Raw genomic sequence first — 16968 nt, forward strand, 5'->3', positions numbered from 1 at the left:
ATGCAGATAATGTATCTGCATCCCTGCTCAATTTTTGGCGTGACTTTTTTCCGTATCCGCAACGCTTTTTGTATCCCATCCGTCCGTGCGTCCCGCCGAGCGCTAATCAGGGATGCACATAACGGATCTGCATCCATGGTCAATTTTTGGCGTGACTTTTTTTTTTATGTATCCCCGACGCTTTTTGTATTGCATCCGATCGTGCGTCCTGCAGCGGCCGATCAGTGCACTGCGTCTGTGCGTTTGAAAAGTCAAATGGCGTTCCTTCTCTTCTGAGCCCCGCTATTTGCCCAAACAATTACTTTCCACCACATGTGAGGTATCTACGTACTCAGGAAAAATTTCTCAATACGTTTTATGGTGCATTTTTTCCTGATAGCCTTGTGAAAAAAAAGCTACCTAGTTGAAGCAACCGTTTTGTGGTAAAAAAAAAATTTTTTCTTTTCACGGCTCAACGCTGTAAACTTCTGTGAAGCCCCCAGGTGTTCAAAGTGCTCACCAAACATCTAGAAAAATTATTTGAGGGCTCTAGTTTCCAAAATGGGGTCACTTGTGGGGGAGCTCCACTGTTTAGGCACCATAGGGGGTCTCCAAACGTGACATGGCGTTTGCTAATGATTCCAACCAATTTTGCTGTCAAATGGCGCTCCTTCTCTTCTGAGCCGCGCCATGCGCCCAAACAATTACTTTCCATCACATATGAGGTATCTGCGTACTCAGGAGAAAATGCACAACACATTTTATGGTGCATTTTTCCTGTTACCCTTGTGAATAAAAAAGCTACCTAGTTGAAGCAACCGTTTTGTGGTAAAAAAAAAAAATTTTTCTTTTCACGGCTCAACGTTATAAACTTCTGTGAAGCCCCCAGGTGTTCAAAGTGCACATCAAACATCTAGAAAAATTATTTGAGGGCTCTAGTTTCCAAAATGGTGTCACTTGTGGGGGAGCTAATTTTGCATTCAAAAATTCAAATGGCGCTCCTTCCCTTCCGAGCTCTGCCGTGCGCCCAAACAATTGATTTTTACCACATATGGGGTATCAGCGTACTCAGGAGAACATGCACAATAAATTGTATTGTGCACTTTCTCTTTTCTCTCTTGTAAAAATTAAAATTTTATGGCTAAAGTAACATTTTTGTGTTTAAAAAGGAAAATTTTCATTTTTTCCTTTCACATTGCTTTGGTTCCTGTGAAGCACCTAAAGGGTTAATAAACTTATTGGATGTGGTTTTGAGCAGTGTGAGGGGTGCAATTTTTAGAATGGGGTCACTTTTGGGTATTTTCTGTCACCTCGGTCTCTCAAAGTCACTTCAAATGTGATGTGGTCCCTAAAAAAAATTATTTTGTAAATTTTGTTGGAAAAATGAGAAATTGCTGATGACCTTTGACCCGTTCTAACTTCCTAATGAAAAAAACATTTGTTTCGAAAATTGCGCTGATGTAAAGTAGACAAGTGGGAAATGTTATTTAGTAACTATTTTGTGTGACATATCTCTCAGATTTATGGGCATAAATTTTCAAAGTTTGAAAATTGCGAAATTTTCGCACAATTTCCTAAATTTTCACAAATAAACGCAAAAAATATCGGCCTAAATGTACCACTGACATGAAGTACAATATGTCACGAAAAAACAATCTCAGAATCGCCAAGATCCGTTGAAGCGTTCCAGAGTTATAACCTGTCAAAGTGACACTGGTCAGAATTGCAAAAAATGGCCTGGTCATTAGGGTGTTTTAGTGGCCGGGGGTGAAGGGGTTAAGGGACTCGGATCGCCGCACAAGCGAAATATGATACTACGTCATCTCAAGAAGCTTAAGGTTGATATTGCATTATTACATGAGACGCACTTGCAAAAGGATGAGTTCTTCCGTATGAACAAGATGTGGGTGGGAAGGGTATATGGGTCGTCCTCAAAAGGTAGGAAAGCAGGGGTTATTTTGATCAATAAAAACTGTGCACACGAGGTGGAGACACAAGATTCAGATGAAGAAGGAAGATACATACATATAAAGATTTCAGGTACTCAAGGCACTTTTAGTATCCACAATATATATATATATATGCACCCAATACGGAACAAAGGTGTTTTTTTTAAATATAGCTAATAAGATTTTGTTGGACGGGGATATATGTAAATTGGTGGGGGGAGACTTTAATACGGTGGTTTCTCAGGAAGAAGACAGGTGGAGTCAGGGGAAGCAGGGGAGGAACACGGAGGGGTCGCTGAGAGCATTGTTAAAAACAACTACACTACAGGATTGCTGGAGATTATATCACCCGCAAGAGAGAGAATTTACACACTATTCCCACCCACACGACTCTTGGTCAAGGATTGACCTTTGGCTGACAAGTGAGAATTTATTGCAGAAGGTAGAAGAGATAGTTATAGAGACTATGGTAATATCGGATCATAGCCCAGTGGTAGTCAGTATAGCTGACAAAGTCCAGAGAGGACAGGATTATATATGGTGCTTTCCCTCATTCTTGACTTTGAACGAGAACTTCCATAGAACACTGATAGAATGGTGGGTGGATTATACATTGACGAATCAGGAGCACAGTTGGGAAACACTATTATATTGGGAGACGGCTAAGGCAGTTTTGAGAGGAAAAGTGATAGGATATACGACAAAGGCGAAACGACAGGCACAAGTAAAGTTTCAGGAGGCTAGCCGGGCAGTCAGGGAAGCATATACTGACTTCCTAGAAAAACCATCAAGGGTGACAAAAGGAAAGTGGGTGGAGGAGAAGGGCAATTTTGAGAACTGGGTGGAAAGGAAAAAAAAGTATGTACAGGACACAACAAGAGGCAGAGTTGACTCGTTTCGGGAACAAGGCAGGGAAGTTACTGGCAAATTTGGCAAGGGGACGACGACCGATGACACATATTATGACACTGAGAAACGCTGTGGGGAGTAAAACAACAGATCCCAAAGAGATAAACGACATTCTTGGAGACTTCTATGCAGGTTTATGTTAAAGAGGAGGGGTTAGATGATAGGAGAGAAGGAAATGAGTGATTAAAAGGAACAAAAATGCCTACGCTCACGGAGGAAAATTTACAGGCTTTGAATAAAGTGGTGACGGAGGAGGAGGTGCTACAAATTATAGGAGAGTAAAAAACGATGAAGGCCCCGGGACCAGATGGTTTTAGCGGCAGTTTTTTCAAAATTATGAAGGAACAAATCTCACCTATACTGACAGTTATTCAATAAGATAATGGACGGGGAAAGCATATCGGGTACACTTAACTTACACAGCCTATATAAAGCTCATTCCTAAAGGAGGAAAGAATTTAGAAGACCCATCTAGTTATAGGCCCATCTCGCTGATTACTCAAGACCTAAAAATTTTAGCGAAGTTGATGGCAAATAGGTTAGCGGCAGTATTGCCAGAGATTATAGTTCTCCCCCAGGCTGGCTTTGTTAAAGGGCATTCAGTGGTGACAAACATTAGGAAAGTAATGCTAGCAATTGATGTAGTAAAGGAGAGGAGAGAAGATGGGGGGGGGCATCTAACCTTGATCACCTTAGACGCGGAGAAAGCCTTCGACAATGTGAGATGGTCATGGCTGGAACAGGTGTTAGATCACCTGGTCTGCACGGAGCTTTTAGGAATTTTGTGAGGGTCCTTTATGCAAATCCTCAGGCAAGAGTGAGTACCCCGGAATTTCTGTCAAAAACATTTCCTTTGATGAAGAGAACCAGGCAAGGATGTCCGATGTCACCACTATTGTTTAACTTGGCTATTGAACCACTGGCTAGACGTTTGAATGAGGGGGGGTGGTTTGAAGGGATCAAGGTAGGGAGGAAGTCATTGCACTCAGCCTTATTTGCTGATGATATAATCCTGTTCATGAGCAAACCTAAAACACAATAGAGTAGAGTCATAGAAGAAATTGAGAAGTTTGGGAGGTTAGCGGGGTTTAGACTTAACACTAACAAATGTGAAATTCTCTTCTTGGACGGAAAGAGAGCGGCTGGGGAGAGGGGTGTATTATGTGACATTCCAATAGCTAGAAATACAATTAAATACTTGGGAGTACAGGTTGGGAGGGATACAAAGACCATATATTCATTAAATCATTCCTCTTTGATCGAGAAAATTGAACGTGAACTGCAAGGTTGGGCAAATTTGCCATTGACTCTTCTGGGAAGAAATCATCTAATAAAAATGATGAGCTTTTCCAAGCTACTCTATCCAATGCAGACAATACCATAGCTTCTTAAACACTCGGATGTGAACAGATTGACAATAGCGTTCTCACGTTTTTTTTGTGGAAGGGATATAGGCCGAGGATTAGTGCCAAAAAGCTAATGTTGTCAACAAAAAATGGAGGGATCAGACTACCTAACATCAGGGGGTACAATTTGGCCTGTATCTTAAGACATGTAATCGATTGGATCAGACGAACAAGTAGATATTCTGATTGGGATATAGAGGCTGAATTTTGTAAGCCTTGGGACCTGAGTTCAATCCTACATACCTCCATTCCAAATTTGCCGCCCAATATTAAACACTCACTGATTTGTAGAGACACAGTGATGACTTGGAAGGCGGTTAGGAAAAAGTTCGGGTTAGCCTGGAACATCTCCAAATTCCTTTAATATATGGGCTTGTCCTGACTTTCCACAGGGAAGGAAAAATGATCTCTTTAAAGAGTGGAGGGAAAAAGGGATTGGAACTCTAAAAAACCTGATGCATGATACAGAACGGAGATGGATGACGTGTGAGGAGTTGAGAGCAAAGTATGACTTGCGCCCATTCCAGACTCTCCAGTTTGAACATGTGAAACAAGGGATAATGAAGAAACTATACAACATAAATAACAAATATGAGGCAAATCAGATGGATGCGATCATATTAAGGGACATCCATGCCACAAATATATCAAGTCTTTATGGAAATATGAGACAAGTGTTAGTCCCTAACATATCAGGAAGAATGTTGGAAGGGTGGGCAAGGCAGTTGGTGTTACGGGGGGCTGTCTGATAATAAAACTTAAAGGAATGTCAGACAGTCAGGGTCCACCATGCAAAGACTCTGCTGCAGACTATGGCAGAGGATAAGGGGTATATAAGTGTGCCACTGTAAAAAATAATAGCACAATTGCAGAGTGCAATACCTCGGTTAAACTCACAGAGGAATATAATTTAGAAAATAAAGCAATTCCTCCCTTACTTGGAGGGTGTGTGGAATGGTCTCTGTTAAAGATCACAGAGACAAAAGCAGTGAGCGTGAAATGGCACCTACCTAGGTCCGTTCCTCTAGTGGTGCCAGGAGACGGACAGCAGCGTAAGCCGCACAAAGCTCCTACCTGCGTTCGCTCCACTAGTGTGCGAGGACACGAACCACTAGATATGGCACCTGCCTAGGTCCACTTTTCTAGTGGTGGAAAAGAGACGGACAGCAGCGTAAGCCGCACAAAGCTCCTACCTGCGTTCGCTCCACTAGTGTGCGAGGACACGAACCACTAGATATGGCACCTGCCTAGGTCCGCTCTTCTAGTGGTGCAAAAGAGACGGACAGCAGCATAAGCCGCACAAAGCTCCTACCTCTGTTCGCCCCCCTAGTGTGCGAGGATACGAACAACTGCCAGACGCAGTATAAGGAACGTTACCCTAGCGGCAACGTCCACCTATGAGTAGAATCACAAGGCCCAGCCGGACCATGTGCCTCAGGCACCTGCCTATGTCCGCTCCACTAAGAGGTAAGGATACGGACTGCAGCCGAAGTTGTAAGGTATAAGAACGCTACCCTGCCGGTAGCGCTCACCTAACATAGACAGAGAGATGCCTAGAGGGACGTGCACAGGGCGTCTACCCTCATGCATGAACCAAGAGGACTGAGCGCCGGGCGGCGTGCGTCAGGGTCTTATATAGACTCTGTGCCTCATCCAAGATGGAGGACACCAGAGCCAATCCGCTGCCAGAATGACAGCAATAACGTCACGCTGGCCTATCACCGAGCAAAGCGTCACAAGCACATGACCAGCGACCAATCGGCATATAAGGTGTCAGAGACATGTGACCACGTGTCACAAGCACATGACCAGTGGCCAATCAGCTTAGAAGGTGTCAGAGACATGTGACCTCGTGTCAGCGATGATGTCACCCGCACATGTGCAATGGCTCCAAGATAGGACTTAGTCTCCAGCGCTTGCACATGTGCAGTAGCAAGAAATCCGGACATAGTCTCCAGAGCCACAGCAACCGTAACAGTACCTCCCCCTCAAGGGCCCCCCTCCTGGCGACGCAGGTAATCGGCAACTAAGTCGGGAGCATGGACAGCCTCCTCAGGCTCCCAAGAGCGATGTTCCGGGCCATAGCCCTCCCAATCTATCAAGAAGAACCTGCGCCCTCTAACCATCTTAGAACCAACTATGGCTCGTACCTCATAGCTAGAACGAGAGGAATCAGAGGCAGGAGAGTGCACTTCACGAGCGTGAGGTAAAATAGCCGGCTATAGCAGTGAAACATGGAATTTGTCATGGATCCTAAGATGGACGGGTAACTTCAATTGGTAGACTACAGGATTTACCTGTCGAAGAACCTCATAAGGACCCAGGAAGCGAGGAGCAAATTTGACAGAGCTCACTCTAAGTTTCACGTGTTTTGCAGAGAGCCACACAAAATCCCCTGGAGAAAAGACAGGAGCCAGGCGACGAAACCGATCGGACACCATCTTCATACGGACCTTAGCTGCTTGGATCGACTCTTGAGTCCGATCCCAAACCTCTCTGGCATTAGTTGCCCAGTCGGCCACAAGAGGAGAAGGTGCAGCAGCGGGAAACGGTACCGGTACCCTAGGGTGTTGCCCATTGAGTACGAATGGTGTCTGCCCAGTGGCCTCAGCCAGCGAATTGTTAAGGGCAAATTCTGCCCAGGGTAGGAGGGAGGACCAGTTATCGTGGTTCTCAGCAATAAAGTGTCGAAGGTATATAATCATGGATTGATTGGTACGCTCAACCAAACCATTGGTCTCCGGATGGTATGCCGAAGAGAGATTCAACTCAATTTGCAGAAGGCTACAAAGATCTCGCCAGAAACGGGAAGCAAATTGCGGGCCTCTATCACAAATGATACGATCTGGCATCCCGTGAAGCCTAAAGACATGCTTGAGGAATAGATTGGCTAGTACCCTGGAAGACGGGATTCTCGATAATGGTACGAGATGAACCATCCAGGAGAAATGGTCCGTAATGACCCACACAAATCTATGTCCCTGTGAAAACGGAAGATCACCCACAAAGTCCATGCCTACCACCTCCCATGGTCTATCTGGCACTGGTAAAGGATGCAAGAGCCCAGCCGGTCTCTGCCGTAATGGACGGTTGCGAGCACACGAGTAGCAGGAACCGACATATCTCTTGACGTGGCTGGCTAAGTGTGGCCACCAATACCACCTCTCCAGTAACTCTCGTGTCCGCCTAATACCAAAATGCCCACCCACCTTTGAGGTGTGGGCCCACGACAGTATATCATTCTGTCGATCAGGCGGCACAAAGGTCTTGCCCGGTGGGATTTGGTCTAACGTCACAGGGGAGAGCGTATGAAAAACCCTGGAGGGAAGGATAAGACGAGGTTCGTCAATCTCTTCCTGGGTAGAAACCATAGAGCGACACAGAGCGTCTGCCTTGTTATTCTTACTCCCAGACAGATAGTTGATGGAGAAGTGAAAGCGGGAGAAAAACAAGGACCAGCGGGCTTGGCGAGGATTCAGACGCTGAGCGGTTTGTAAGTACGTCAGATTCTTATGGTCTGTATAGACCTGGAAAGGATGTTTCGCTCCTTCCAGCAAGTGACGCCACTCCTCCAAGGCTAATCTCAGGGCGAGCAGTTCCCTATCCCCAATGGTATAGTTTCTCTCTGCCGGTGAAAAGGTTTTAGCAAAGAAGAAACACGGCCTTTTTCTACCTGCACCGTTCTTTTGATACAAGACCGCACCAGCACCCACTGAAGAGGCATCAACCGCCAAGAGGAAGGGCTTATTCTCATCGGGTCTTTGAAGAACGGGAGCAGTTGAAAAGTGTCTTTTTACTGCCTCAAAAGCCTGGGATGTCTCAGTAGACCAGACTTTTGGATTAGCACCTTTCTTAGTCAAGGCCACCAAAGGGGCCACCAAAGTAGAGAAATGGGGTATGAACTGCCTGTAATAATTTATGAATCCTAAGAAGCGTTGCACCGCCTTCAAGGAATGAGGTTCGGACCATTCCAGGACAGCAGAGAGCTTCGCAGGATCCATAGCCAGACCCTCTTGTGAGATAATGTAGCCCAAAAAAGGCAAGGATGACTGCTCGAATACACATTTTTCGAGTTTAGCAAACAATGAGTGCTCCCTTAAATGGGAAAGGACACGAACGACATCCTGACGATGAGTCTCCAGATCAGGAGAAAAAATCAAGATGTCGTCCAGATACACCACGACGGATGATAACAGTAAATCCCTGAACACATCGTTTACGAAGTCCTGAAATACTGCGGGTGCATTACATAAACCAAAAGGCATGACGAGGTATTCATAGTGACCGTCTCGGGTGTTAAAAGCGGTCTTCCATTCGTCACCCTCTCGAATTTGTACCAAGTTATACGCACCCCGCAGATCCAACTTCGTAAAAACCTGAGCTCCCCTCAGTCTGTCAAAGAGCTCCAAAATTAAAGGTAACGGGTATTTGTTCTTTATTGTGATTGCGTTGAGACCCCTGTAATCTATGCAGGGACGCAAATCACCCTCTTTCTTCCGAACAAAGAAAAACCCAGCTCCCGCGGGAGAGACAGACTTACGAATGAAGCCCTTCTCTAAACTCTCTCTTATATAGGTCGACATGGCCTCCGACTCAGGTATCGACAGGGGGTAAACCCTGCCCTTAGGTGGAACCGAACCTGGGATAAGGTCTATGGCACAGTCATACGGCCTATGGGGTGGAAGAACCTCAGCACCCTGTTTGGAGAACACGTCAGCGAAATCCAAATAGGGTGTAGGTATGGGAGAGAGATCAGTTGATGCAACCGCAACGACCTTAGGTGGTAAGGGAAGACATCGGGACTGACATTTCGAACCCCAACTAATAATGCTGTCGGACTCCCAGTCAATGTGAGGAGCATGAGTCCGAAGCCATGGGAGACCCAAAAGGACGTCGTCTATACCCTCAGGCAAAACAAGAAAAGAAATCTCCTCTATGTGACCCTGAGGCAGGGAAAGGCGCAAGGGAACTGTCCTCAATGTAATGGAGTCAGACAACATAGTCCCATTAACAACACGGACAGGAATAGGCGCCTCTAACATGATAGAGGGAATATTGTGTCCCTTTACAAATCCTGAGGACACAAAAGTCCTGTCAGCTCCCGAATCCACAAAAGCCATAATAGGCCATGGATTCTCAGAGAATGAGAGCTGACCTGGGATACTACACTTAGAGGGTGCAGAAGACTTCTCTAGTAACCCCCCTCTAATGGTTACTAGGCCTGGGAGTTTCCCTGACGACTAGAACACTTGTTGGCATAGTGCCCAGCCTGACGGCATACGTAACATATAGGAGTACCAGACTTGCGTAGTCTGGAGGACGTATGACCTATCTCCATAGGAGTGGGAGATGTTTCAGATGCTGAGGAAGATGGTAGTGGACCCTCAACAACTGGAATAGCCCGATGCTTAGGGCGTGAGGAAGAGACCTCGAGTCTACGTTCCCTATGGCGTACGTCGATCCTCGTTACTAATGTGATCAAGTCCTCCAGAGAAGCAGGGACCTCACGAGTAGCAAGGGCATCCTTGACATAGCCTGCCAACCCTCTCCAGAATATAGGAATCAACACCTTCTCTGGCCAATCTAGTTCTGCCACCAGAGTTCTAAAAGCAATGGCATAAGAACTAGTGGATAACGAATCCTGAGATAGATCTAAGAGTCTCAGGGTCGCATCATGGGTAACCTGCGGACCCATGAATACCTCTTTAAGAGCATCAAGAAAGTCTTGATGTCTCAGAGTAACCACATCAGAGCGCTCCCATAAGGGAGTCGCCCATTCTAAGGCTTTGTCCTGAAGTAAGGAGATGATAAAGCCTACTCTGGACCTCTCCGTAGAAAAGCGAGAAGAGTTGACCTCTAGGTGTATCTGACACTGACTAATGAAACCACGACATGATTTGGCATCGCCAGAATATCTGTTTGGCAGAGCAAGTCGAGGATCATGTGCAGATGTCACCATGGTCTGAGGTTTATCGTCTATACTCTTGAGCCGCGACTCAAGTACTTGTATGTAACGGTGTAACTGCTGATATTCTGACATAACTGCCAGACCCTTGGCTCAGTCCTAATGTTACGGGGGGCTGTCTGATAATAAAACCTAAAGGAATGTCAGACAGTCAGGGTCCACCGTGCAAAGACTCTGCTGCAGACTATGGCAGAGGATAAGGGGTATATAAGTGTGCCACTGTAAAAAATAGCACAAGTGCAGAGTGCAATACCTCGGTTAAACTCACAGAGGAATATAATTTAGAAAATAAAGCAATTCCTCCCTTACTTGGAGGGTGTGTGGAATGGTCTCTGTTAAAGATCACAGAGACAAAAGCAGTGAGTGTGAAATGGCACCTACCTAGGTCCGTTCCTCTAGTGGTGCCGGGAGACGGACAGCAGCGTAAGCCGCACAAAGCTCCCACCTGCGTTCGCTCCACTAGTGTGCGAGGACACGAACCACTAGATATGGCACCTGCCTAGGTCCACTCTTCTAGTGGTGCAAAAGAGACGGACAGCAGCATAAGCCGCACAAAGCTCCTACCTCTGTTCGCTCCCCTAGTGTGCGAGGATACGAACAACTGCCAGACGCAGTATAAGGAACGTTACCCTAGCGGCAACGTCCACCTACGAGTAGAATCACAAGGCCCAGCCGGACCATGTGCCTCAGGCACCTGCCTATGTCCGCTCCACTAAGAGGTAAGGATACGGACTGCAGCCGAAGCTGTAAGGTATAAGAACGCTACCCTGCCGGTAGCGCTCACCTAACATAGACAGAGAGATGCCTAGAGGGACGTGCACAGGGCGCCTACCCTCATGCATGAACCAAGAGGACTGAGCGCCGGGCGGCGTGCGTCAGGGTCTTATATAGACTCTGTGCCTCATCCAAGATGGAGGACACCAGAGCCAATCCGCTGCCAGAATGACAGCAATGACGTCACGCTGGCCTATCACCGAGCAAAGCGTCACAAGCACATGACCAGCGACCAATCGGCATATAAGGTGTCAGAGACATGTGACCACGTGTCACAAGCACATGACCAGTGGCCAATCAGCTTAGAAGGTGTCAGAAACATGTGACCTTGTGTCAGCGATGATGTCACCCGCACATGTGCAATGGCTCCAATATAGGACTTAGTCGCCAGCGCTTGCACATGTGCAGTAGCAAGAAATCCGGACATAGTCTCCAGAGCCACAGCAACCGTAACAGTTGGGAGATCAAGAGGTAGAGGAGAAGATTTTGAATGGTTGGATGGTGATGAGGAAAAAAATTGTGAATGAGAACTTAAGAGATACCCAATTCAGGATCATACATAGAGCTATCTATGGATTTAATATACTGAATGCAAGACCTCCAGATAAGATGATGAGTTGTCCAACTTGTGGTACGGAAAAAACAGATCTATATCATGGGATATGGCAGTGCGAAAGGATTGAAAGATTTTGGAAACAAGTCCAAGGGGTAGTGAGGAAAATTTGGAATAGAAATGTGGAGTTGGATCCAATTGTCTGGTTATTTCACTATCAGCATCGGGAGGAGGGAGAGAAAGGGGGAGACAAGTTACCGAATCTTTTCCATGATATAGCAATGATAAGTAAAAGGGTTATTCTTCAGAAGTGGCTCATGAAGGAAATACCAACAAAAGAAGAACTTGTTAATCAATTGAAAAAAACGCTCATGTTGGAGAAGGTGATGGTGGAGAGGTGTAAAGAAAGGATGACGGCAACATTTTTCAGTAAATGGAGAAAGTTCATAAGTGTTATATGTTCTAGAGAAGAAATAATAAAAATAATGTCCACATTTATGTCTACGGAATGGTACATGAAGGAAGATCTGTCAGGGTCCCTGTGCAAGCTGAAAGTATAGCTGGCTAGAGTCTGGGTAGTGTCGCATGGAGAGGGGAGGGGGGAATGTGAGGGATAGTGTTTGTAAGTAATGTTTGTAACAAGTTATGAAGGAATGCTGAAGGGCCAATGGAGACTGAATAATGGAATGGAATCCTCACTGCACACACTTCCGGTTCCGTACATCCACCGCGCTCTGACCCGCACTTGCAGTCCACACAAACACACACATGTACGCACAAACAAACACACACACACGCACGCACATACAGTATTATGCTCACCTTACCTTCTGTTCCACCGCCGGCCTCATGGTTCTTGTAGTTCCCGGGTACATCGCGACGTCCTCGCGGCGAACTACAAGACCCAGGAGGCCGGCGATTGAAACGGGAGGTAAGGTGAGGCTATAATATAACATAATATGTGTACCTTTCGTTTCATCGCCGGCCTCCTGGGTCCTGTAGTTCGCCGCTCCACTCCAGGCTGTGTATCGGCATCCATAGCAACGAGGCAGGAACTTACTGTCACCGCTAGTGAAAAGCACCGCGCTGGCCAATCAGAGGCAAGCAGGCTCTGCCTTTGACGTCAGCGCTCTGGCCAGGAAGTTCCTCCCTCGTCGTTATGGTAACGCGATACACAGCCCGGCCCCGTACCAGAGAACATCAAGTCCCAGGAGACCGGCGATGGAACGGAAGGTAAGGTGAGCATATAATATGTGCGTGTATGTGTGTTTGTGTGAGTTTGTATGTGTTTGTACATGTTTGTGCATGTGTGGAATGACAGAATAGGGGACCAGGATAGGAAATTTAACACGTTGTGGAACGAATCGTTTGCATTGCAATGATTTCCTGTGGGAAATCTTGCTTTGCCTAACGAGTAACTTGGTTAACAAGCACAGTCCCAGAACGGATTGTTCTCGTTAAGCAAGGTTCCACTGTACTGACGAAGAAGGGGAAGGAGCAAATTTGATGACAGTGACAAATATTTGATTGATAAATTGTAGAGACTGTTATTTGCAATTTTGATTTGTTGACCCTTATTTTCTTCATTCTGTACCCTATTTACCATTACAAGAAAAGAAATAAAAATTTGGTTTAAAAAAAAAAAAAAGAAAAGAAATGTACTTTCAAGATAATATCATTTTGTTTATTTTTACCAGATGACTGTATCGGGAGTTCAGATGGACCTCTAATATTTTCAGCATTTATAACAGATGATGAAAGTATCACGCATGATACATATGAAGAGCATGCTGTTGTCCCAGATATACCTCCAATCCTTCCTCGGAAAGCTCTATCATCTGATCTTTTCAAACAAATCCAAAATTCCGATTTATCACAGAATTTTAAGCAAAATAAAAGCTATAGAAGTAATGTGGAACATGAAACAGCTCCTACAAGGGAAAAACCATTTCCATGTTCAGAATGTGGGAAATGTTTTATTCGGAAAGCTCATCTTGTTAACCATCAAAGATCTCATACAGGGGAGAAGCCATTTTCATGTTCAGAATGTGGGAAATGTTTTAGTCAGAAATCAAGTCTTGTTGTGCATCAGAAAAATCACACAGGGGAGATGCCAGTTTCATGTTCAGAATGTGGGAAATGTTTTATTAGGAAATCAGAACTTGTTAGACATCAAAGATCTCATACAGGGGAGAAGCCATTTTCATGTTCTGAATGTGGGAAATGTTTTAGTCAGAAATCAAGTCTTGTTAGGCATCAGAAAAATCACAAAGGAGAGAAGCCAGTTTCATGTACAGAGTGTGGGAGATGTTTTATTCGGAAATCAGTACTTGTTGCACATCAAAGATCTCATACAGGGGAGAAGCCATTTTCATGTTCCGAATGTGGGAAATGTTTTAGTCAAAAATCAAATCTTGTTACGCATCAGGAAAATCACAAAGGGGAGAAGCCAGTTTCATGTTCAGAATGTGGGAAATGTTTTATTAGGAAATCACAACTTGTTAGACATCAAAGATCTCATACAGGGGAGAAGCCATTTTCATGTTCTGAATGTGGGAAATGTTTTATTTGGAAATCAGAACTTGTTGTGCATCAAAGATCTCACACAGGGGAGAAGCCAGTTTCATGTCCAGAGTGTGGGAGATGTTTTATTTGGAAATCAGAACTTATTAACCATCAACGATCTCATACAGGGGAGAAGCTATTTTCATGTTCAGAGTGTGGGAAATGTTTTATTGGGAAATCAGACCTTGTTGTGCATCAAAGATCTCACACAGGGGAGAAGCCATTTTCATGTTCAGAATGTGGGAAATGTTTTATTCAGAAAGCTCATCTTGTTTGTCATCAAAGATCTCATACAGGGGAGAAGCCATTTTCATGTTCTGAATGTGGGAAATGTTTTAGTCAGAAATCAAGTCTTGTTAGAAATCAGAAAAATCACATAGGGGAGAAGCCAGTTTCATGTTCAGACTGTGGGAAATGTTTTATTAGGAAATCAGAACTTGTTGTGCATCAAAGATCTCATACAGGGGAGAAGCCATTTTCATGTTCAGAGTGCGGGAAATGTTTTGTTCAGAAATCAGAATTTGTTAAACATCAGAAAAATCACAAAGGAGAGAAGCCAATTTCATGTACAGAGTGTGGGAAATGTTTTATTTGGAAATCAGAACTTGTTGTGCATCAAAGATCTCACACAGGGGAGAAGCCATTTTTATGTTCAGAATGTGGGAAATGTTTTATTCAGAAAGCTCATCTTGTTAGTCATCAAAGATCTCATACAGGGGAGAAGCCATTTTCATGCCTGGAATGTGGTAAATGTTTCACTAGGAAATCAACTCTTGTTGACCATGGAAAGTTTCACACAGGGGATAAACCATGTTCTGAATGTGGAAAATGTTATTCTCAGAAATCAGATCTTGTTAAACATCAGAAGAAGTCACACAAGGAAGGAACCTTTTTCATGTTGTGAATATTGGAAATGTTTAACTGGTACAGTATTTTTCGGACTATAAGACACACTTTTTTCCCCCAAATGTTCGGGGAAAGTGGGGGGTGCGTCTTATGGTCTGAATGTGGCTGTGGGGAATGAGGGTGCTGCGGTTGAGCGGGTCATCGGGAGCATGAGCAGGCTGTAGCAGTGCCTGCCATGACCACGTGGGCCCGCTCATTACATATGCACGCCCATCATCCCGCCCATCATCTCTCAGCGCTTAAGTCAGCGCTGACAGGTGGGCGGGATGATGGGGGTGTGCGCATAATTAACAGCCGGCCCGCATGATCACCCTAGCAACTACAGCCTGGAGTGATCATGTGCGGCTGTATTCACTGCCCTCCGTGTATCATTATCAGTGCGGGGTGCAGTGAATCAGTGTACTCACCCGTCCCCCTGCAGCATCGCGATGTCTTCCTGTCTGTGCCGGTCAGCTGATCTGTGTAGAGAGCGGTGAGCACAGCGATGACGTCATTGCTGTGCGCGCCGATAGTGTCCACACAGATCAGCTGACCGGCACAGACAGGAAGATATCGCGATGCTGCAGACAACAGTGACGGCTCCACACACACAGGTCAGCGGCGCTGCAGCTGAGACAGAGAGAAAGCTGATTGGTGCTGCAGGGAGTGAGGAAAGGTGAGTATAAACATTTGGGGTTTTTTTCTGTGCCACAGGATACAGGCCATATACCAGGATGAGGGTATTTTATGAGCAGGATGGGGGTATATTATGAGCAGGATGGATGGGGGTATATTATGAGCAGGATGGATGGGGGTATATTATGAGCAGGATGGATGGGGGTATATGAGCAGGAATCTGGGTATATAGCAGGGTGGGGGTATATGAGCAGGATGGATGGGGGGGATATAAGCAGGATGGGGGTATATGAGCAGAATGCGGATATATGAGCAGGATGGATGGGAGTATATGAGCAGGATGGGGGTATATGAGCAGGATAGATGGGGGTATATGAGAAGGATGAGGGTATATGAGCAGGATGGATGGGGGTATATGAGCAGGATGGGTGTATATTGCAGGATCATATACAAGGCAGGAGGATCGTTACCAGAATGGGGTACCTTAGTAGAGAATTTGGGGACATTACCCCCATAACAGTGTCAGCAGCAGATCCTCGCCCCATAACAGTGTGTCATGACCACATTTTTTGGTTAAAATTTTATTTTCCTCCTCTAAAACCAGGGTGCGTCTTATTGTCAGGTGCGTCTTATAGTCCGAAAAATACGGTAAATCAAATCTTGTCGACTATGAGAAAACCCACACTGTAGAGAAGCCATTCTTGCATTCAGAATTTGCCAAATGTTTTTTTATCATTAATCATGTCCTGTTGTCAAATGAGTCACACGGGAGAAGCCATCATGATGTACCGTGAATCAAAGGATTTTATCCAAAAATCGGCTACAATTGCTCAAGCAAGAATTTGTGAGGGAATGCAACATTTTCTCTCCTTTTAAACTTATCATATTTTTCGGACCATAAGCCACACCTAGGTTTTGAACAAGGAAAATAGGGAAAAAGAAAAAATGTGGTAGTGACACACTGTTATGGGGGGATCTGCTGCTATAGCAAAAGAAACTGCACATATAAGGCACCAAAGAAATCCTCAATAATTTGAGATAATAATTAAGGTTGACCATAACATCCAAAGTGCTTAAAAAATTATTTTATTTAGATACAGTGGCAGAAAAACATCATTAGTAACATACCGTAGTAACATAGTTTCTAAGGCTGAAGGAAGACCTTCTGTTCATCTAGTTCAGCCTATTTCATTCCTCCTGCATTTTTACCTTTTTTCCTCCTGCATTTTTACTTTTTGCACATCTTGGGCAGACCATTGATATTCATGGAGATATCCAGGCCACATTACTCACACTACTTATTGTAGCCATTGTGGGTAGTTATGTAAGTTGTGTTATATATAATTG

At 45.0% G+C, this 16968-nt stretch overlaps 1 protein-coding gene across 1 annotated transcript in view; it reads left to right on the top strand.

The window, feature by feature from the left end:
• Window positions 1-15450, top strand: part of LOC142272289 (uncharacterized) — a 66375-nt gene extending 50925 nt beyond the window's left edge. The window contains exon 12 of the mRNA XM_075332501.1: window positions 13233-15450. Within this exon, the coding sequence (XP_075188616.1) occupies window positions 13233-15004 (1772 nt within the window). The 3' untranslated portion in view covers window positions 15005-15450. The remainder of the gene's footprint in view (window positions 1-13232) is intronic.
• The last annotated feature ends 1518 nt before the right edge of the window (window positions 15451-16968 follow it).

Source organism: Anomaloglossus baeobatrachus, unplaced genomic scaffold (genome assembly GCF_048569485.1).
Source record: "Anomaloglossus baeobatrachus isolate aAnoBae1 unplaced genomic scaffold, aAnoBae1.hap1 Scaffold_347, whole genome shotgun sequence".
Lineage (NCBI taxonomy): Eukaryota > Metazoa > Chordata > Amphibia > Anura > Aromobatidae > Anomaloglossus > Anomaloglossus baeobatrachus.